Raw genomic sequence first — 17,120 nt, forward strand, 5'->3', positions numbered from 1 at the left:
GCGGAACAGCCGACTGCTGTGCGCATGCGCGGCAGCCGGATAGTGACGCGGCATCAGTGTAGTCATTGTTCCTGCGCCATGTTACACCTGGAGTCATGGGACGCCATTCATCCTTGTGTGTTAGGTAATAACATCCCTCCCTCGTTTTCATTATAGTATATAGTATACACATGATTGTCACTTGTTGTTTTATTGTTTATATACTAAATATTGGGATTATAGAGCGATCGGTGTGAGGATCGCTCCCTATGTCACATGTTTATGAATATTAATGAACACAGACACATGATGATTTATATGTCTTTATTGTATATACTTCACTAAACATCTATATTCTTTGATTACTTAGGAATTGCTTTATCACTGTTTATAAGATTCACAGCTGATGCTTTGAAATTGATTGTAGTGTTCACATATATAAGTGTGTGTATTGGCACTTGGTTTTATGCTTGAGGAAGGCTACTGTGTATAGCCGAAACGTCACAACATTGAGGTGTGAATAAAAGTCACCGTTTTTTACTCCACAAAGTGCTGTCTCCTTCAAATTTATTGGATAATCTCGGACAATGAGCCCAGTCTGGTGAGGCGTGCACTAATTCATCATTTTTTCTACTTTTTTCTATTTCGCCTGTGCTGTTATACTATATTCAGTGACATGAAGAAGAAGAGACGTGTGAGGATTATATAGAGCTGTGGTCACATGAAGAAGAGACGTGTGAGGATTATATAGAGCTGTGGTCACATGAAGAAGAAGAGACGTGTGAGGATTATATAGAGCTGTGGTTACATGAAGAAGAGACGTGTGAGGATTATATAGAGCTGTGGTCACATGAAGAAGAGGAGACGTGTGAGGATTATATAGAGCTGTGGTCACATGAAGAAGAAGAGACGTGTGAGGATTATATAGAGCTGTGGTCACATGAAGAAGAAGAAGAAGAGACGTGTGAGGATTATATAGAGCTGTGGTCACATGTAGAAGAAGAGACGTGTGAGGATTATATAGAGCTGTGGTCACATGAAGAAGAAGAAGAAGAGACGTGTGAGGATTATATAGAGCTGTGGTCACATGAAGAAGAAGAGACGTGTGAGGATTATATAGAGCTGTGGTCACATGAAGAAGAGACGTGTGAGGATTATATAGAGCTGTGGTCACATGAAGAAGAAGAAGAAGAGACGTGTGAGGATTATATAGAGCTGTGGTCACATGTAGAAGAAGAGACGTGTGAGGATTATATAGAGCTGTGGTCACATGAAGAAGAGACGTGTGAGGATTATATAGAGCTGTGGTCACATGAAGAAGAGACGTGTGAGGATTATATAGAGCTGTGGTCACATGAAGAAGAAGAGACGTGTGAGGATTATATAGAGCTGTGGTCACATGAGGAAGAGACGTGTGAGGATTATATAGAGCTGTGGTCACATGAAGAAGAGACGTGTGAGGATTATATAGAGCTGTGGTCACATGAAGAAGAAGAGACGTGTGAGGATTATATAGAGCTGTGGTCACATGAAGAAGAAGAAGAGACGTGTGAGGATTATATAGAGCTGTGGTCACATGAAGAAGGAGAGACGTGTGAGGATTATATAGAGCTGTGGTCACATGAAGAAGAGACGTGTGAGGATTATATAGAGCTGTGGTCACATGAAGAAGAAGAGACGTGTGAGGATTAGATAGAGCTGTGGTCACATGAAGAAGAAGAGACGTGTGAGGATTATATAGAGCTGTGGTCACATGAAGAAGGAGAGACGTGTGAGGATTATATAGAGCTGTGGTCACATGAAGAAGGAGAGACGTGTGAGGATTATATAGAGCTGTGGTCACATGAAGAAGAGACGTGTGAGGATTATATAGAGCTGTGGTCACATGAAGAAGAAGAGACGTGTGAGGATTAGATAAAGCTGTGGTCACATGAAGAAGAGACGTGTGAGGATTATATAGGGCTGTGGTCACATGAAGAAGGAGAGACGTGTGAGGATTATATAGAGCTGTGGTCACATGAAGAAGAGACGTGTGAGGATTATATAGAGCTGTGGTCACATGAAGAAGAAGAGACGTGTGAGGATTATATAGAGATGTGGTCACATGAAGAAGAAGAGACGTGTGAGGATTATATAGAGCTGTGGTCACATGAAGAAGAGACGTGTGAGGATTATATAGAGCTGTGGTCACATGAAGAAGAAGAGACGTGTGAGGATTATATAGAGCTGTGGTCACATGAAGAAGAGACGTGTGAGGAGTATATAGAGCTGTGGTCACATGAAGAAGAAGAGACGTGTGAGGATTATATAGAGCTGTGGTCACATGGGGAAGAAGAAGAGACGTGTGAGGATTATATAGAGCTGTGGTCACATTGGGAAGAAGAGACGTGTGAGGATTATATAGAGCTGTGGTCACATGAAGAAGAGACATGTGGGGATTATATAGAGCTGTGGTCACATGAAGAAGAGACATATAACATAGAGCTGTGGTTACATGGAGGACAGATGTAAGAGGATTATGTTGGTACTGCTGATAGGAATCTTCATGTTTGGGTATAATCAGCTTTAGTTCTCATTCTTTTTTTTATATCTATTCAATCATTTAGTCTTTTTACCTTCATTAAAATAAACTCCCGATGTGTCCTCCGCAGTAGGTGTCTGAAGGCCAAATGTATCTTCCTGTATAAAATATCCACCTTGTGCTTCTCTTGTAGCCAGGGGTGACCTGAGGAGAGTTAGAAGATGTATAAGATATGAGAACAGTCCCGTGATTACGCTTTTGCTTATGCTATAGCTGGAGTGTAATAAAATGATGGGCCGCAGTCAGTAAGGGGGTAGACGTCATACTGATAATATTCTTTGAAGATACATGACTATGTATGATCACAGCCTTGAAGTTTTGTGATATACCTGTATGTTTTATGGCAGGGGTGGGGAACTTTTTTCCTGTCGGGGGCCATTTGGAAATTTACAAAATGATTCGAGGGCCGTGATCTCATAAATAGGGGCACATGTGGCAGCATTATATATAGGGGCACATGTGGCAGCATTATATATAGGGGCACATGTGGCAGCATTACAGACAGGGGCACAGAGTAATGCTGCCACAGCTGTGCCTCTGAGTACCCTGCACTCCCGCTCCTGAGTTCCCCCCTTCTTTCCCCTGGGACCTATATCTGCCGAACTCTCCGTGTGGCCGATGGCACAGGAGGCTGCTTGCTGGTGTGGGTGTGGAGGCGGACACATGAGTAAGGCCGTAGTGGACGTACGCACCCAATCAGAGGGGACTGACGGGGGATGCAGCCTGGGAGTACGCCATTGTGCCCGCCCACCTCCACACGGCGCTCCCTGACTGCTAAGGAGCGTGGTGAAGAAGTAAGCAGGCGCATTTTATTTTTAGCTGGGGGGCCGGACTGGACGACCATGCGGGCTGGACGTTCCCCACCCCTGTTTTAGAGGGTGAACTTAGCTTATAGACACTGTTATAGATGATTGTATAACTTACCAGGGTTGAGCAGGGTCATGGCACTGAAGAAGGCCATTTCGTGTTCAGAGAGGTTGAGTGTACAGAGCAATTGGGAGAAGTCAAACATGGAACTGATGAGGTCACTGCACCCTGAAAAAGTGAAGTAAGACATTAGGGGCACATTCATCAGTCTTGTGGCGTTGGTGTACGCCATGGAGAAGGCACTGATTCTTACAGTTTCTGTGGCAAACATCGGCCGTAACCCCTGCTGCTCCAATGGTCTGGGTGGAGGGGGTAGCCTGGCACAGCTGGGAGGAGGCGTGGGATAACTCTGATCCCAGACATCGCAGTGAGGAGCCTCATAAAGGCCTCAGCTCTGCCATCTACAGAAGCTCAATAGGCCCTGACTTTTCTACACTAGTTTGAGGATTTGCATCTTAGGCCACTCAGACAACTCATACATGACAATGGCACCACATTTACTGGTCATTCACATACCCCGTAATCCACAAACCCTATGGTGAGAGCAGAAAGTGTTTAAATGTTCACGGGACTGTACTGATACAACAGCTAATATAAAAATCTATAAACGCTCAGTATCGCCATAATTTATTGTCCAACAGAATAAAGTTATCCTGTCACTTATCCTTCATGGTGAATGCTGTAAAATAAATCCCAATACAACTTATATGGAAACCACAAGGATTTCACACAAAAATACAATTTATTCCATAGAAAACAATTCTACATATGGCTTTACTGATAGACAAAAGAAAAAGTTTTCCTCTAAACTCATAGAAGGCGATGTCAGGGGATAAAAAGCGGACATACCTAAGAAATCGGCTTACCTAAGGAATGGAAGAGCTCCAGATGTGCATATTTTCCCTCAAAAAAGACAGTGTTATTGTAGCAGTTAAAGGCGCGGCTCATCCGGATCAACAGCAGCTCCATGGCCCCTGCAGAAAGTATAAGGTGTGTCATTGGGTTTTGGAAATATACCCAGGCGACATATATACAGCAGAATCAGTCATTATCCCCAGGACAGACTAAGGCCTCTGCTACCTGCTTTCAGAAGTACAATCTGATCATTGGGATTCAGCTCCATAAAACCGCTGAGACGCTTTGCAAATTCCACAATATACTGAATGGCATCGGTAATATGGCAGACGCAGCGTTCCCACATCTGGTCCATGGGCTGCAGAGAGACACAGAAAGCTGCGTGTGAATAGGTAAGACGTAACGGATACACAAGCATTAAAAGTAATTATTCCTGGGCAGAAACTGATGCTGCTATTAGCTGGTTACCTTCTTTTTTTTTTCTTTGGTGCACTGAACCTGGAAGCACTGCAGTACCAGGTCAATGCCTGGAGACGACAGAGCAAGCTCTTTTTCCATCTCCCTGTTTTAAAAAACCATTTAATATATGGTCCCCAGATAGGGGAGGTATCAGATATTAAACTGATAAGAACAGATACTACACTTGATCTTAGCCAAAAGGCCGAGAAGCGATAGCTGGTTACCTTCTGCTGGAAGTTCTGCATCTCTCCAGGTGAAAACGTTTCCCATCTCAGTATCTGCAGGTTCTCCTGACGGAACTGGCACGTCTCTTGATGCGCAAAGACCACATTCTGCATTAGTAGCTCTGAAGTTACAAGATACCATACTGATAGAAAATGAACGCATAAGGGATACTTTGCATTTTTCATTGAGATTAGACATACTCACCAAGCTCTGTGGCCGACACCATGCACTCTGGAGGAAGACAACTGCTGAAGTTCAGGCTACAATATGGTTCTAGATTGTGGAAAACATTGGGTCTCACATTCTCCGATTCTCTCTGATGCTGTTGATCTCGAAGATAGCTTTTCCTAACCGTGGCTTCTTCCTGTGCCTTGTCTGAGGTGTGAAGCACAAGGGGTTCCCTCTGCAGCTGCATTCTGGGCAGGGAACAGCTACGTGTGGAGCAGGAGGAGTCCCATCTACTGTGACAACTCCAGGCAGAAGGTTGTATGGAGTGCGGCAGCTCAGGCGTTGTAGTGGACGGCTGTTCGGCCTGGCTTTCAGGACTTTGTAGACCTCCAGACATTTCTGTTCTTTGCTCCTTCAGAAGTTTCTGCACCTCGGCTTGTAGTATTGCCCTTTGTTTCTTAGACATACGTCCAAACTTGACAGCTGAAAGAATAAGTTGAGGTTGGTTGTATTTGAATGGAGCAAAACATTTCTTGACTAACGTGGCAGTACTAACAATGAGCTTTCAGATCTTATTAGTCTTCTAGTTATTAGGATTTGTGTTATTGGCTCTCTAGATGTTATTAGGCTTTGTGTTAGTTTATTCGCAAATGACCGTTTTGCGAATACATTTTCGCATCAGGGCGTTTTCCACAAGCTTCACCAGGGGGGCGAGGAGGGGGTGTGGAGGAGGAAGAACGGGGTCACAGACTCTGGGTCCGCTTAATTTATCATTTTTCTCGCCGAAAAATTATAAGGAAACCTATGCCAGCTCTGAGCTGGCGTAGGTTTCCTTGGCGCACATACTGGTGCGCACAGGATTTATGTAGAGGCAGTGCGCCTCTACATAAATCAGCTTACTGTCTGCACTACGGGGACATTTTTAAGCCCGGTGCAGAAAATGGCTGACTTAATAAATGACCCCCTGTATCTTTATAATTATATTAATTAGTAAATCCCTGTAAGGCTTCAATCACATGGAGTAATCGTTTTACAGTCTTTGCAGGTGTCTTTGAAGCCTAAACGAGGGGCGATCTAAGCAAAACTTGATAGGATTGTATACTCTATGTTATGTCTGTGTATTGAGCCATGGGAAGGAGAGGTTATAGTGTAGATTTGGAGTTCTTACCATCCCGAGACATGCCCAGGGATAAACATTTCTGCAGGCGGCAGTGCTGGCATCGATTCCTGCTGGAGCGGTCTATTGGACAGCTTTGTTGCTGACTACATGAGTAAATTGGCTTTCCCTGTTGACTCCGGCGGAAAAAACCCTACAAAGTAGAACAAAAAAATACAGGAGTGAGAATGTGTGCTGTCCGGTCATACCAGATATTGTTATTTATTTACTTATAAAGCACCCTATATTCCAGAGTGCTATACAAGGGGTGGGGGGGGCAAACATTACAAAATCAAAAGACATTACATGAATAAGGTAAATGGCAGACTGGTACATAGGGCTAGAGGACCCTGTCCGTGAGGGTTTATAATCTACAGATATCCACACTGGTTTCACATAAGAATGCACTGACCGGTCATACCGTACACACCCGCAGCACCTATCTCCCCCCTGTATCAGTGCCCTGCGAGGTAAGCACACCCGCAGCACCTATCTTACCCCAGTATCAGGAAAGGTATATGATGTAGATTTATGTGTTTCTGCAGCTGGTGTACCTGACAGAGAGTTGTCCGGCCTGCATACAATTGTAACAAAGCCTCAGCGGTGAGGTCCATAGAGATCCTCTGCTACCTGGTGACTCTTGTGCATTGGGACGCTGCTTGTGGCCATGTCATGGTTGTATTTTATAATGTTTCTTACCTTGCAGCCTTCACACGTAATTACGCCATAGTGAATCCCAGAAGACTTGTCTCCACAGATTTTGCATGGAATGACTTCAATTTGGGCTGCAAAAAAAACAGAAAACAGAACTCATGACTACATGCTATTCTTTCCAGTGACGCCACAGAGAAGCCACTTCAAGAGCTGCCTCCTACGGTCCTTATGGCAAAGACGCAGACTCTCTGATCTCTGCTGAGTAGGCATTTATTAATGTGGAAATTACCTTTATTTTACCTGGGATGGAAAGTCTTAAGATTCAAAGTGTGAAAAAAAAACAACTGATGAGAAGTAGTAGCATATCAGCCAACCAAACCCCTTCCCACTTGTTGTAAAACCTCAGACATCCGGTTATGTTATTCACTGTCCCCAGCCCTGAGGCTGCAGAGAGATCGGCATAGACTTCTGTCTCATCATTCATCCATCAGACAATATTTACATCACAATAGTGGTGAGATATCGAGTGTGCGCACAGAGGATGCAGAGACTGATGGCCGGAGCTTACGAAGGGTCGAACTGCAGCTCCAGGGTCCACCTAGTGGAGGGATCTATGGCCAATGCTTGGGGGGGTATTACACGGCCCCATGATCCTTGTACGCGAGCGCCGATCTGCTAGATCACAGAGCCTATTACACTGCTCCAGAGTCCTTATAAAACCTACAGATGCCACGTAGCTCTAGTCCATACACCTCTATGTTGTGTATAAACCAAAAAATGCTGGGCACATAATCCACTAGTCATTACTTACAAGATATAATATGCATAATATTAGGGGGGGGCATTAATCAAGGGCTTTGCGCCTATTTTTAGGTGAATAATTAGATTTTTTTTACCCATTTTTGGTCTAATTTCTATTTATAAATCTACAATCAACGAGTGAATTACTTTTTTTATTCTGCCTGTTTTAAGTATTTACCCAAATATTCACATAATCTGGGATTTGCGCCCAATTTATCATTTGCGACTTGCGTGGTGAGTGCCTGCGTCTGCTCAGTATCAGGGGGATTCGTTCGCACAATTGTTTGTGAATATTCTGAGAATGTTCAGTTCACAAATGTATAAAAAGTTTGTTAAATTAGTCCTATTTGGCTGGGTAACAAATTGCACATTTTCGACTCAAGAGTAAATGTCCCCCAGTATCTTTCATATACAAAACCATATCTGCCCGAATTCCCCTGATCCGGCGGATAATAGATTTGTGTAATGGGGCCCTTGGGGGGGGGGGGGGGGGGGCTCTGTTGCTTCTGGAAGTTGGGGCATACGTTTACAAACTATCCAATCACAGCTGACAGTGTAGGGACACGCCCCCAGCTAGAAACCCCCTCAAAAGACAAGGGGGCCCTGCCTCCGCCTGGAGAAAAGAGACCACTGCCTCCACCTGGAGAAAAGAGGGCACTGCCTCCACCTGGAGAAAGGAGGGCGCTGCCTCCACCTGGAGAAAAGAGGGCACTGCCTCCACCTGGAGAAAAGAGGGCACTGCCTCCACCTGGAGAAAAGAGGGCACTGCCTCCACCTGGAGAAAAGAGGGCACTGCCTCCACCTGGAGAAAAGAGGGCACTGCCTCCACCTGGAGAAAAGAGGGCACTGCCTCCACCTGGGGGATGAAGGTTCAATCTCTGGAGGCGACAAGATGTCTCCACCATAAGAACAGTGACCTGTGAAAGAGTCACCCCAGGACCTTGTCACAGCAGGAACAGTGAATATGCAAAAGAAGAATCCAGTGGAGCCTCATTGAAGAGTCTAAAAACACAGGATGAGCCAGATATCCCTCCGGTAAGGACCCAGCCAAGGGGCAGCTCCTGTAAGGAAACCACCAAAACCACCATATCAAGTGGCCCTATAAGTCAATGTAATGACAAGGGAAAAACCAAGGCCAATAATCCATCTACAGACAGCTGTTTCAGGGTGTTGCCCTTCATCAGTGTGGAGCAGGATTCTGGCTAAGTGGGAGCAATGCCTAGTAGAGCCATAAGAGAAACAGATCACTGATCTCAGGGAGACCAGCCAAGCGATAACACTTCCGGCTGCTAATGAAAGCGCTCAATGCAGTGAAATCCTAGGTGCAGCAGGAACAGTGGAGGCTTCACTACAGGAGACACAAGGGCTTAGACTATAACAACATAAATGCATATGTATAAATGTAGCCATCAACCCCTCCCTCCTCGGTTGAACTTGATGGACATGTGTCTTTTTTCAACCGTAGCAACTATCTATGTATTGCTGCATGCATCATTGCCATATACCGTATACTAAAATATAATGTATTGTGAGCGGCTTCAGTGGGAAGAAATAGTTGATGAGAAAACTGTAGTTTGTTTTTTTCTTTTTAGTCACATCCTATTCTAGAAAAAAAAAGATAAAGAGCAATTAAAAGGTCCCATGTGCATTAAAACATAAAAAAAAAACAACAGCCCCATACTGCCCCCTTGGCAGAACAATCACAAAAAGGTTATATGGGGAGGAATAGGGCTGTTCTAAGTGTACTCATACAGTGAAATATACATATAGTGAATCTTTAAGGAAATCACTGTAATCTTACTGACCTGAGGAATCAAGGTGATATGTAAGTTTTACCATATGATAAGATGTCATGCAAAAGACCCCTATTTTACAATGACGGCTTCAATAATGATCATTACTACTGCCGCCATTATCACACAACGGCCGTTTTTTTTGCTTAAAAAAAGAGTTCTCCCATAATAGAGCCAGACACGGTGCCTCTATAATATAGCCAGACACGGTGCTCCCATATTAGAGCCAGACACGGTGCTCCTATAATAGAGCCAGACACGGTGCTCCTATAATAGAACCAGACACGGTGCTCCTATAATAGAGCCAGACACGGTGCTTCTATAATAGAGCCAGACACGGTGCTCCTATAATAGAGCCAGACACGGTGCTTCTATAATAGAGCCAGACACGGTGCTCCTATAATAGAGCCAGACACGGTGCTTCTATAATAGAGCCAGACACGGTGCTCCTATAATAGAGCCAGACACTATGCTCCTATAATAGAGCCAGACACGGTGCTTCTATAATAGAGCCAGACACGGTGCTTCTATAATAGAGCCAGACACGGTGCTCCTATAATAGAGCCAGACACGGTGCTCCTATAATAGAGCCAGACACGGTGTTCCTATAATAGAGCCAGACACGGTGCTTGTATAATAGAGCCAGACACTATGCTCCTATAATAGAGCCAGACACTATGCTCCTATAATAGAGCCAGACACAGTGCTCCTATAATAGAGCCAGACACAGTGCTCCTATAATAGAGCCAGACACGGTGCTCCTATAATAGAGCCAGACACGGTGCTCCTATAATAGAGCCAGACACGGTGCTCCTATAATAGAGCCAGACACGGTGCTCCTATAATAGAGCCAGACACGGTGCTTGTATAATAGAGCCAGACACGGTGCTTGTATAATAGAGCCAGACACTATGCTCCTATAATAGAGCCAGACACTGTGCTTATATAATAGAGCCAGACACGGTGCTCCTATAATAGAGCCAGACACGGTGCTCCTATAATAGAACCAGACACGGTGCTCCTATAATAGAACCAGACACTGTGCTTCTATATTAGAGCCAGACACGGTGCTCCTATAATAGAGCCAGACACGGTGCTTCTATAATAGAGCCAGACACGGTGCTCCTATAATAGAGCCAGACACAGTGCTCCTATAATAGAGCCAAACACGGTGCTCCTATAATAGAGCCAGACACGGTGCTCCTATAATAGAGCCAGATACGGTGCTCCTATAATAGAGCCAGACACAGTGCTCCTATAATAGAGCCAGACACGGTGCTTATATAATAGAGCCAGACACAGTGCTCCTATAATAGAGCCAGACACGGTGCTCCTATAATAGAGCCAGACACGGTGCTTGTATAATAGAGCCAGACACTATGCTCCTATAATAGAGCCAGACACTATGCTCCTATAATAGAGCCAGACACAGTGCTCCTATAATAGAGCCAGACACGGTGCTCCTATAATAGAGCCAGACACGGTGCTCCTATAATAGAGCCAGACACGGTGCTCCTATAATAGAGCCAGACACTGTGCTACTATAATAGAGCCAGACACGGTGCTACTATAATAGAGCCAGACACGGTGCTTCTATAATAGAGCCAGACACGGTGCTTATATAATAGAGCCAGACACTGTGCTCCTATAATAGAGCCAGACACGCTGCTCCTATAATAGAGCCAGACACGCTGCTCCTATAATAGAGCCAGACACGGTGCTTGTATAATAGAGCCAGACACGATGCTCCTATAATAGAGCCAGACACGATGCTCCTATAATAGAGCCAGACACTGTGCTTATATAATAGAGCCAAACACGGTGCTCCTATAATAGAGCCAGACACTGTGCTCCTATAATAGAGCCAGACACGGTGCTTGTATAATAGAGCCAGACACGGTGCTCCTATAATAGAGCCAGACACGGTGCTTATATAATAGAGCCAGACACTGTGCTCCTATAATAGAGCCAGACACGATGCTCCTATAATAGAGCCAGACACGGTGCTCCTATAATAGAGCCAGACACGGTGCTTATATAATAGAGCCAGACACTGTGCTTCTATAATAGAGCCAGACACTGTGCTTTTATAATAGAGCCAGACACGGTGCTTCTATAATAGAGCCAGACACGGTGCTTGTATAATAGAGCCAGACACAGTGCTCCTATAATAGAGCCAGACACGGTGCTACTATAATAGAGCCAGACACAGTGCTTATATAATAGAGCCAGACACGGTGCTTGTATAATAGAGCCAGACACGGTGCTTGTATAATAGAGCCAGACACGGTGCTCGTATAATAGAGCCAGACACTATGCTCCTATAATAGAGCCAGACACGGTGCTTCTATAATAGAGCCAGACACGGTGCTTATATAATAGAGCCAGACACTATGCTCCTATAATAGAGCCAGACACAGTGCTCCTATAATAGAGCCAGACACGGTGCTACTATAATAGAGCCAGACACGGTGCTTGTATAATAGAGCCAGACACGGTGCTTGTATAATAGAGCCAGACACTGTGCTTCTATAATAGAGCCAGACACGATGCTCCTATAATAGAGCCAGACACTATGCTCCTATAATAGAGCCAGACACTATGCTCCTATAATAGAGCCAGACACGGTGCTTGTATAATAGAGCCAGACACGGTGCTTATATAATAGAGCCAGACACTGTGCTTCTATAATAGAGCCAGACACTGTGCTTTTATAATAGAGCCAGACACGGTGCTTCTATAATAGAGCCAGACACGGTGCTTGTATAATAGAGCCAGACACGGTGCTCCTATAATAGAGCCAGACACGGTGCTACTATAATAGAGCCAGACACAGTGCTTATATAATAGAGCCAGACACGGTGCTTGTATAATAGAGCCAGACACGGTGCTCGTATAATAGAGCCAGACACGGTGCTCGTATAATAGAGCTAGACACGGTGCTCCTATAATAGAGCCAGACACGGTGCTTGTATAATAGAGCCAGACACGGTGCTTGTATAATAGAGCCAGACACGGTGCTCGTATAATAGAGCCAGACACGGTGCTCGTATAATAGAGCTAGACACGGTGCTCCTATAATAGAGCCAGACACGGTGCTCGTATAATAGAGCTAGACACGGTGCTCCTATAATAGAGCCAGACACGGTGCTTGTATAATAGAGCCAGACACTATGCTCCTATAATAGAGCCAGACACGGTGCTTCTATAATAGAGCCAGACACGGTGCTCCTATAATAGAGCCAGACACAGTGCTCCTATAATAGAGCCAGACACGGTGCTACTATAATAGAGCCAGACACGGTGCTTGTATAATAGAGCCAGACACGGTGCTTGTATAATAGAGCCAGACACTATGCTCCTATAATAGAGCCAGATACTGTGCTCCTATAATAGAGCCAGACACGGTGCTTGTATAATAGAGCCAGACACGGTGCTCCTATAATAGAGCCAGACACGGTGCTTGTATAATAGAGCTAGACACGGTGCTTATATAATAGAGCCAGATACGGTGCTCCTATAATAGAGCCAGACACTGTACTCCTATAATAGAGCCAGACACTATGCTCCTATAATAGAGCCAGACACGGTGCTCCTATAATAGAGCCAGACACGGTGCTTGTATAATAGAGCCAGACACGGTGCTTCTATAATAGAGCCAGACACTATGCTCCTATAATAGAGCCAGACACGGTTCTTATATAATAGAGCCAGACACGGTGCTCCTATAATTGAGCCAGACACGGTGCTCCTATAATAGAGCCAGACACTATGCTCCTATAATAGAGCCAGACACGGTGCTTGTATAATAGAGCCAGACACGGTGCTTGTATAATAGAGCCAGACACTATGCTCCTATAATAGAGCCAGACACGGTGCTCCTATAATAGAGCCAGACACGGTGCTTGTATAATAGAGCCAGACACTATGCTCCTATAATAGAGCCAGACACTATGCTCCTATAATAGAGCCAGACACTATGCTCCTATAATAGAGCCAGACACGGTGCTTCTATAATAGAGCCAGACACGGTGCTCCTATAATAGAGCCAGACACAGTGCTCCTATAATAGAGCCAGACACGGTGCTACTATAATAGAGCCAGACACGGTGCTTGTATAATAGAGCCAGACACTATGCTCCTATAATAGAGCCAGACACTATGCTCCTATAATAGAGCCAGACACTATGCTCCTATAATAGAGCCAGACACGGTGCTTATATAATAGAGCCAGACACGGTGCTTCTATAATAGAGCCAGACACGGTGCTTGTATAATAGAGCCAGACACGGTGCTCCTATAATAGAGCCAGACACAGTGCTCCTATAATAGAGCCAGACACGGTGCTACTATAATAGAGCCAGACACGGTGCTTGTATAATAGAGCCAGACACTATGCTCCTATAATAGAGCCAGACACGGTGCTTCTATAATAGAGCCAGACACGGTGCTTGTATAATAGAGCTAGACACGGTGCTTATATAATAGAGCCAGACACGGTGCTCCTATAATAGAGCCAGACACGGTGCTTCTATAATAGAGCCAGACACGGTGCTTGTATAATAGAGCCAGACACGGTGCTTGTATAATAGAGCCAGACACTATGCTCCTATAATAGAGCCAGACACGGTGCTTGTATAATAGAGCCAGACACGGTGCTTGTATAATAGAGCCAGACACTATGCTCCTATAATAGAGCCAGACACGGTGCTTCTATAATAGAGCCAGACACGGTGCTCCTATAATAGAGCCAGACACGGTGCTACTATAATAGAGCCAGACACGGTGCTTGTATAATAGAGCCAGACACTATGCTCCTATAATAGAGCCAGATACTGTGCTCCTATAATAGAGCCAGACACTATGCTCCTATAATAGAGCCAGACACGGTGCTTGTATAATAGAGCCAGACACGGTGCTCCTATAATAGAGCCAGACACTATGCTCCTATAATAGAGCCAGACACGGTGCTACTATAATAGAGCCAGACACGGTGCTTGTATAATAGAGCTAGACACGGTGCTTATATAATAGAGCCAGACACGGTGCTCCTATAATAGAGCCAGACACGGTGCTTCTATAATAGAGCCAGACACTATGCTCCTATAATAGAGCCAGACACAGTGCTCCTATAATAGAGCCAGACACTATGCTCCTATAATAGAGCCAGACACGGTGCTCCTATAATAGAGCCAGACACGGTGCTTCTATAATAGAGCCAGACACGGTGCTTCTATAATAGAGCCAGACACAGTGCTCCTATAATAGAGCCAGACACGGTGCTTGTATAATAGAGCCAGACACGGTGCTACTGTAATAGAGCCAGACACGGTGCTCCTATAATAGAGCCAGACACTATGCTCCTATAATAGAGCCAGACACGGTGCTTATATAATAGAGCCAGACACGGTGCTCCTATAATTGAGCCAGACACGGTGCTCCTATAATAGAGCCAGACACTATGCTCCTATAATAGAGCCAGACACGGTGCTCCTATAATAGAGCCAGACACGGTGCTTGTATAATAGAGCCAGACACGGTGCTTGTATAATAGAGCCAGACACTATGCTCCTATAATAGAGCCAGACACGGTGCTCCTATAATAGAGCCAGACACGGTGCTTGTATAATAGAGCCAGACACGGTGCTCCTATAATAGAGCCAGACACAGTGCTCCTATAATAGAGCCAGACACGGTGCTACTATAATAGAGCCAGACACGGTGCTTGTATAATAGAGCCAGACACTATGCTCCTATAATAGAGCCAGACACGGTGCTTATATAATAGAGCCAGACACGGTGCTTCTATAATAGAGCCAGACACGGTGCTTCTATAATAGAGCCAGACACGGTGCTCCTATAATAGAGCCAGACACGGTGCTTCTATAATAGAGCCAGACACGGTGCTTGTATAATAGAGCTAGACACGGTGCTTATATAATAGAGCCAGACACGGTGCTCCTATAATAGAGCCAGACACTGTGCTTCTATAATAGAGCCAGACACTGTGCTTCTATAATAGAGCCAGACACGGTGCTTCTATAATAGAGCCAGACACGGTGCTCCTATAATAGAGCCAGACACAGTGCTCCTATAATAGAGCCAGACACAGTGCTCCTATAATAGAGCCAGACACGGTGCTTGTATAATAGAGCCAGACACGGTGCTTCTATAATAGAGCCAGACACGGTGCTCCTATAATAGAGCCAGACACGGTGCTTCTATAATAGAGCCAGACACGGTGCTCCTATAATAGAGCCAGACACGGTGCTTGTATAATAGAGCCAGACACGGTGCTCCTATAATAGAGCCAGACACTATGCTCCTATAATAGAGCCAGACACGGTGCTCCTATAATTGAGCCAGACACGATGCTCCTATAATAGAGCCAGACACTATGCTCCTATAATAGAGCCAGACACGATGCTTATATAATAGAGCCAGACACGGTGCTCCTATAATAGAGCCAGACACGGTGCTCCTATAATAGAGCCAGACACTATGCTCCTTTAATAGAGCCAGACACGGTGCTCCTATAATAGAGCCAGACACGGTGCTCCTATAATAGAGCCAGACACGGTGCTTATATAATAGAGCCAGACACAGTGCTCCTATAATAGAGCCAGACACGGTGCTCCTATAATAGAGTCAGACACGGTGCTCCTATAATAGAGGGGGGGCCCAACCTAAAATTTTGCACCAGGGCTCATCAACCTGTAGCTACGCCGCTAGGGACAGTGGTACAGTACATTAGAGGGGACAGTGGTACAGTACATTAGAGAGGACAGTGGTACAGTACATTAGAGAGGACAGTGGTACAGTACATTAGAGAGGACAGTGGTACAGTACATTAGAGAGGACAGTGGTACAGTACATTAGAGGGGACAGTGGTACAGTACATTAGAGAGGACAGTGGTACAGTACATTAGAGAGGACAGTGGTACAGTACATTAGAGGGGACAGTGGTACAGTACATTAGAGAGGACAGTGGTACAGTACATTACAGAGGACAGTGGTACAGTACATTAGAGGACAGTGGTACAGTACATTAGAGAGGACAGTGGTACAGTACATTAGAGGGGACAGTGGTACAGTACATTAGAGGGGACAGTGGTACAGTACATTAGAGGACAGTGGTACAGTACATTAGAGAGGACAGTGGTACAGTACATTAGAGGGGACAGTGGTACAGTACATTAGAGGGGACAGTGGTACAGTACATTAGGGGGGACAGTGGTACATTACACTAGAGAGGATAATGGCGTGCACATGGGGGCAGTTGTACAGTACATTAGGAGATAGTATAGAGAGTAAGGATCCAAAGACAACTGCGTCCTTAAGGCATCTGGGGCCAAATGAGGGAGAAAGCAGAAATGAATTACTCCAATCAGAGAAGACATCACCTGTTGGTCACTGAATATGACTATTAATTCTACCTCTTTCAAGCTGAAATTATGCACCAGGGCCCACAAGCCTTTAGCTTCGCCCCTGAGTGCTTCTGTTATAGATCCTTACACAGCCTCCCTGTATAGGTTGTACAGGCATTGTGTAATAATGTATAATGGTTATGTTGTGTAATCAT

At 45.0% G+C, this 17,120-nt stretch overlaps 1 protein-coding gene and 1 non-coding gene across 2 annotated transcripts in view; both read right to left on the reverse strand.

Annotated features, from left to right (window-relative positions):
- The window catches only part of LOC138770912 (nuclear receptor ROR-gamma-like), a 71,097-nt gene that overhangs the window by 5,854 nt on the left and 48,123 nt on the right, over positions 1-17,120 (reverse strand). The window contains exons 2-9 of the mRNA XM_069950223.1: positions 6,990-7,075; positions 6,303-6,444; positions 5,171-5,617; positions 4,966-5,087; positions 4,508-4,640; positions 4,294-4,401; positions 3,485-3,595; positions 2,595-2,704 (exon numbers count right to left, since the gene is read on the reverse strand). Coding sequence (XP_069806324.1) covers positions 2,595-2,704; positions 3,485-3,595; positions 4,294-4,401; positions 4,508-4,640; positions 4,966-5,087; positions 5,171-5,617; positions 6,303-6,315 — 1,044 coding nt within the window. The 5' untranslated portion in view covers positions 6,316-6,444; positions 6,990-7,075. The remainder of the gene's footprint in view (positions 1-2,594; positions 2,705-3,484; positions 3,596-4,293; positions 4,402-4,507; positions 4,641-4,965; positions 5,088-5,170; positions 5,618-6,302; positions 6,445-6,989; positions 7,076-17,120) is intronic.
- LOC138771601 (U2 spliceosomal RNA) lies at positions 4,765-4,955 on the reverse strand. Its single transcript, XR_011359653.1, has one exon. It is a non-coding gene; the product is annotated as a U2 spliceosomal RNA (small nuclear RNA).

Source organism: Dendropsophus ebraccatus, chromosome 13, assembly GCF_027789765.1.
Source record: "Dendropsophus ebraccatus isolate aDenEbr1 chromosome 13, aDenEbr1.pat, whole genome shotgun sequence".
In the NCBI taxonomy this organism is placed as follows: Eukaryota; Metazoa; Chordata; class Amphibia; order Anura; family Hylidae; genus Dendropsophus; species Dendropsophus ebraccatus.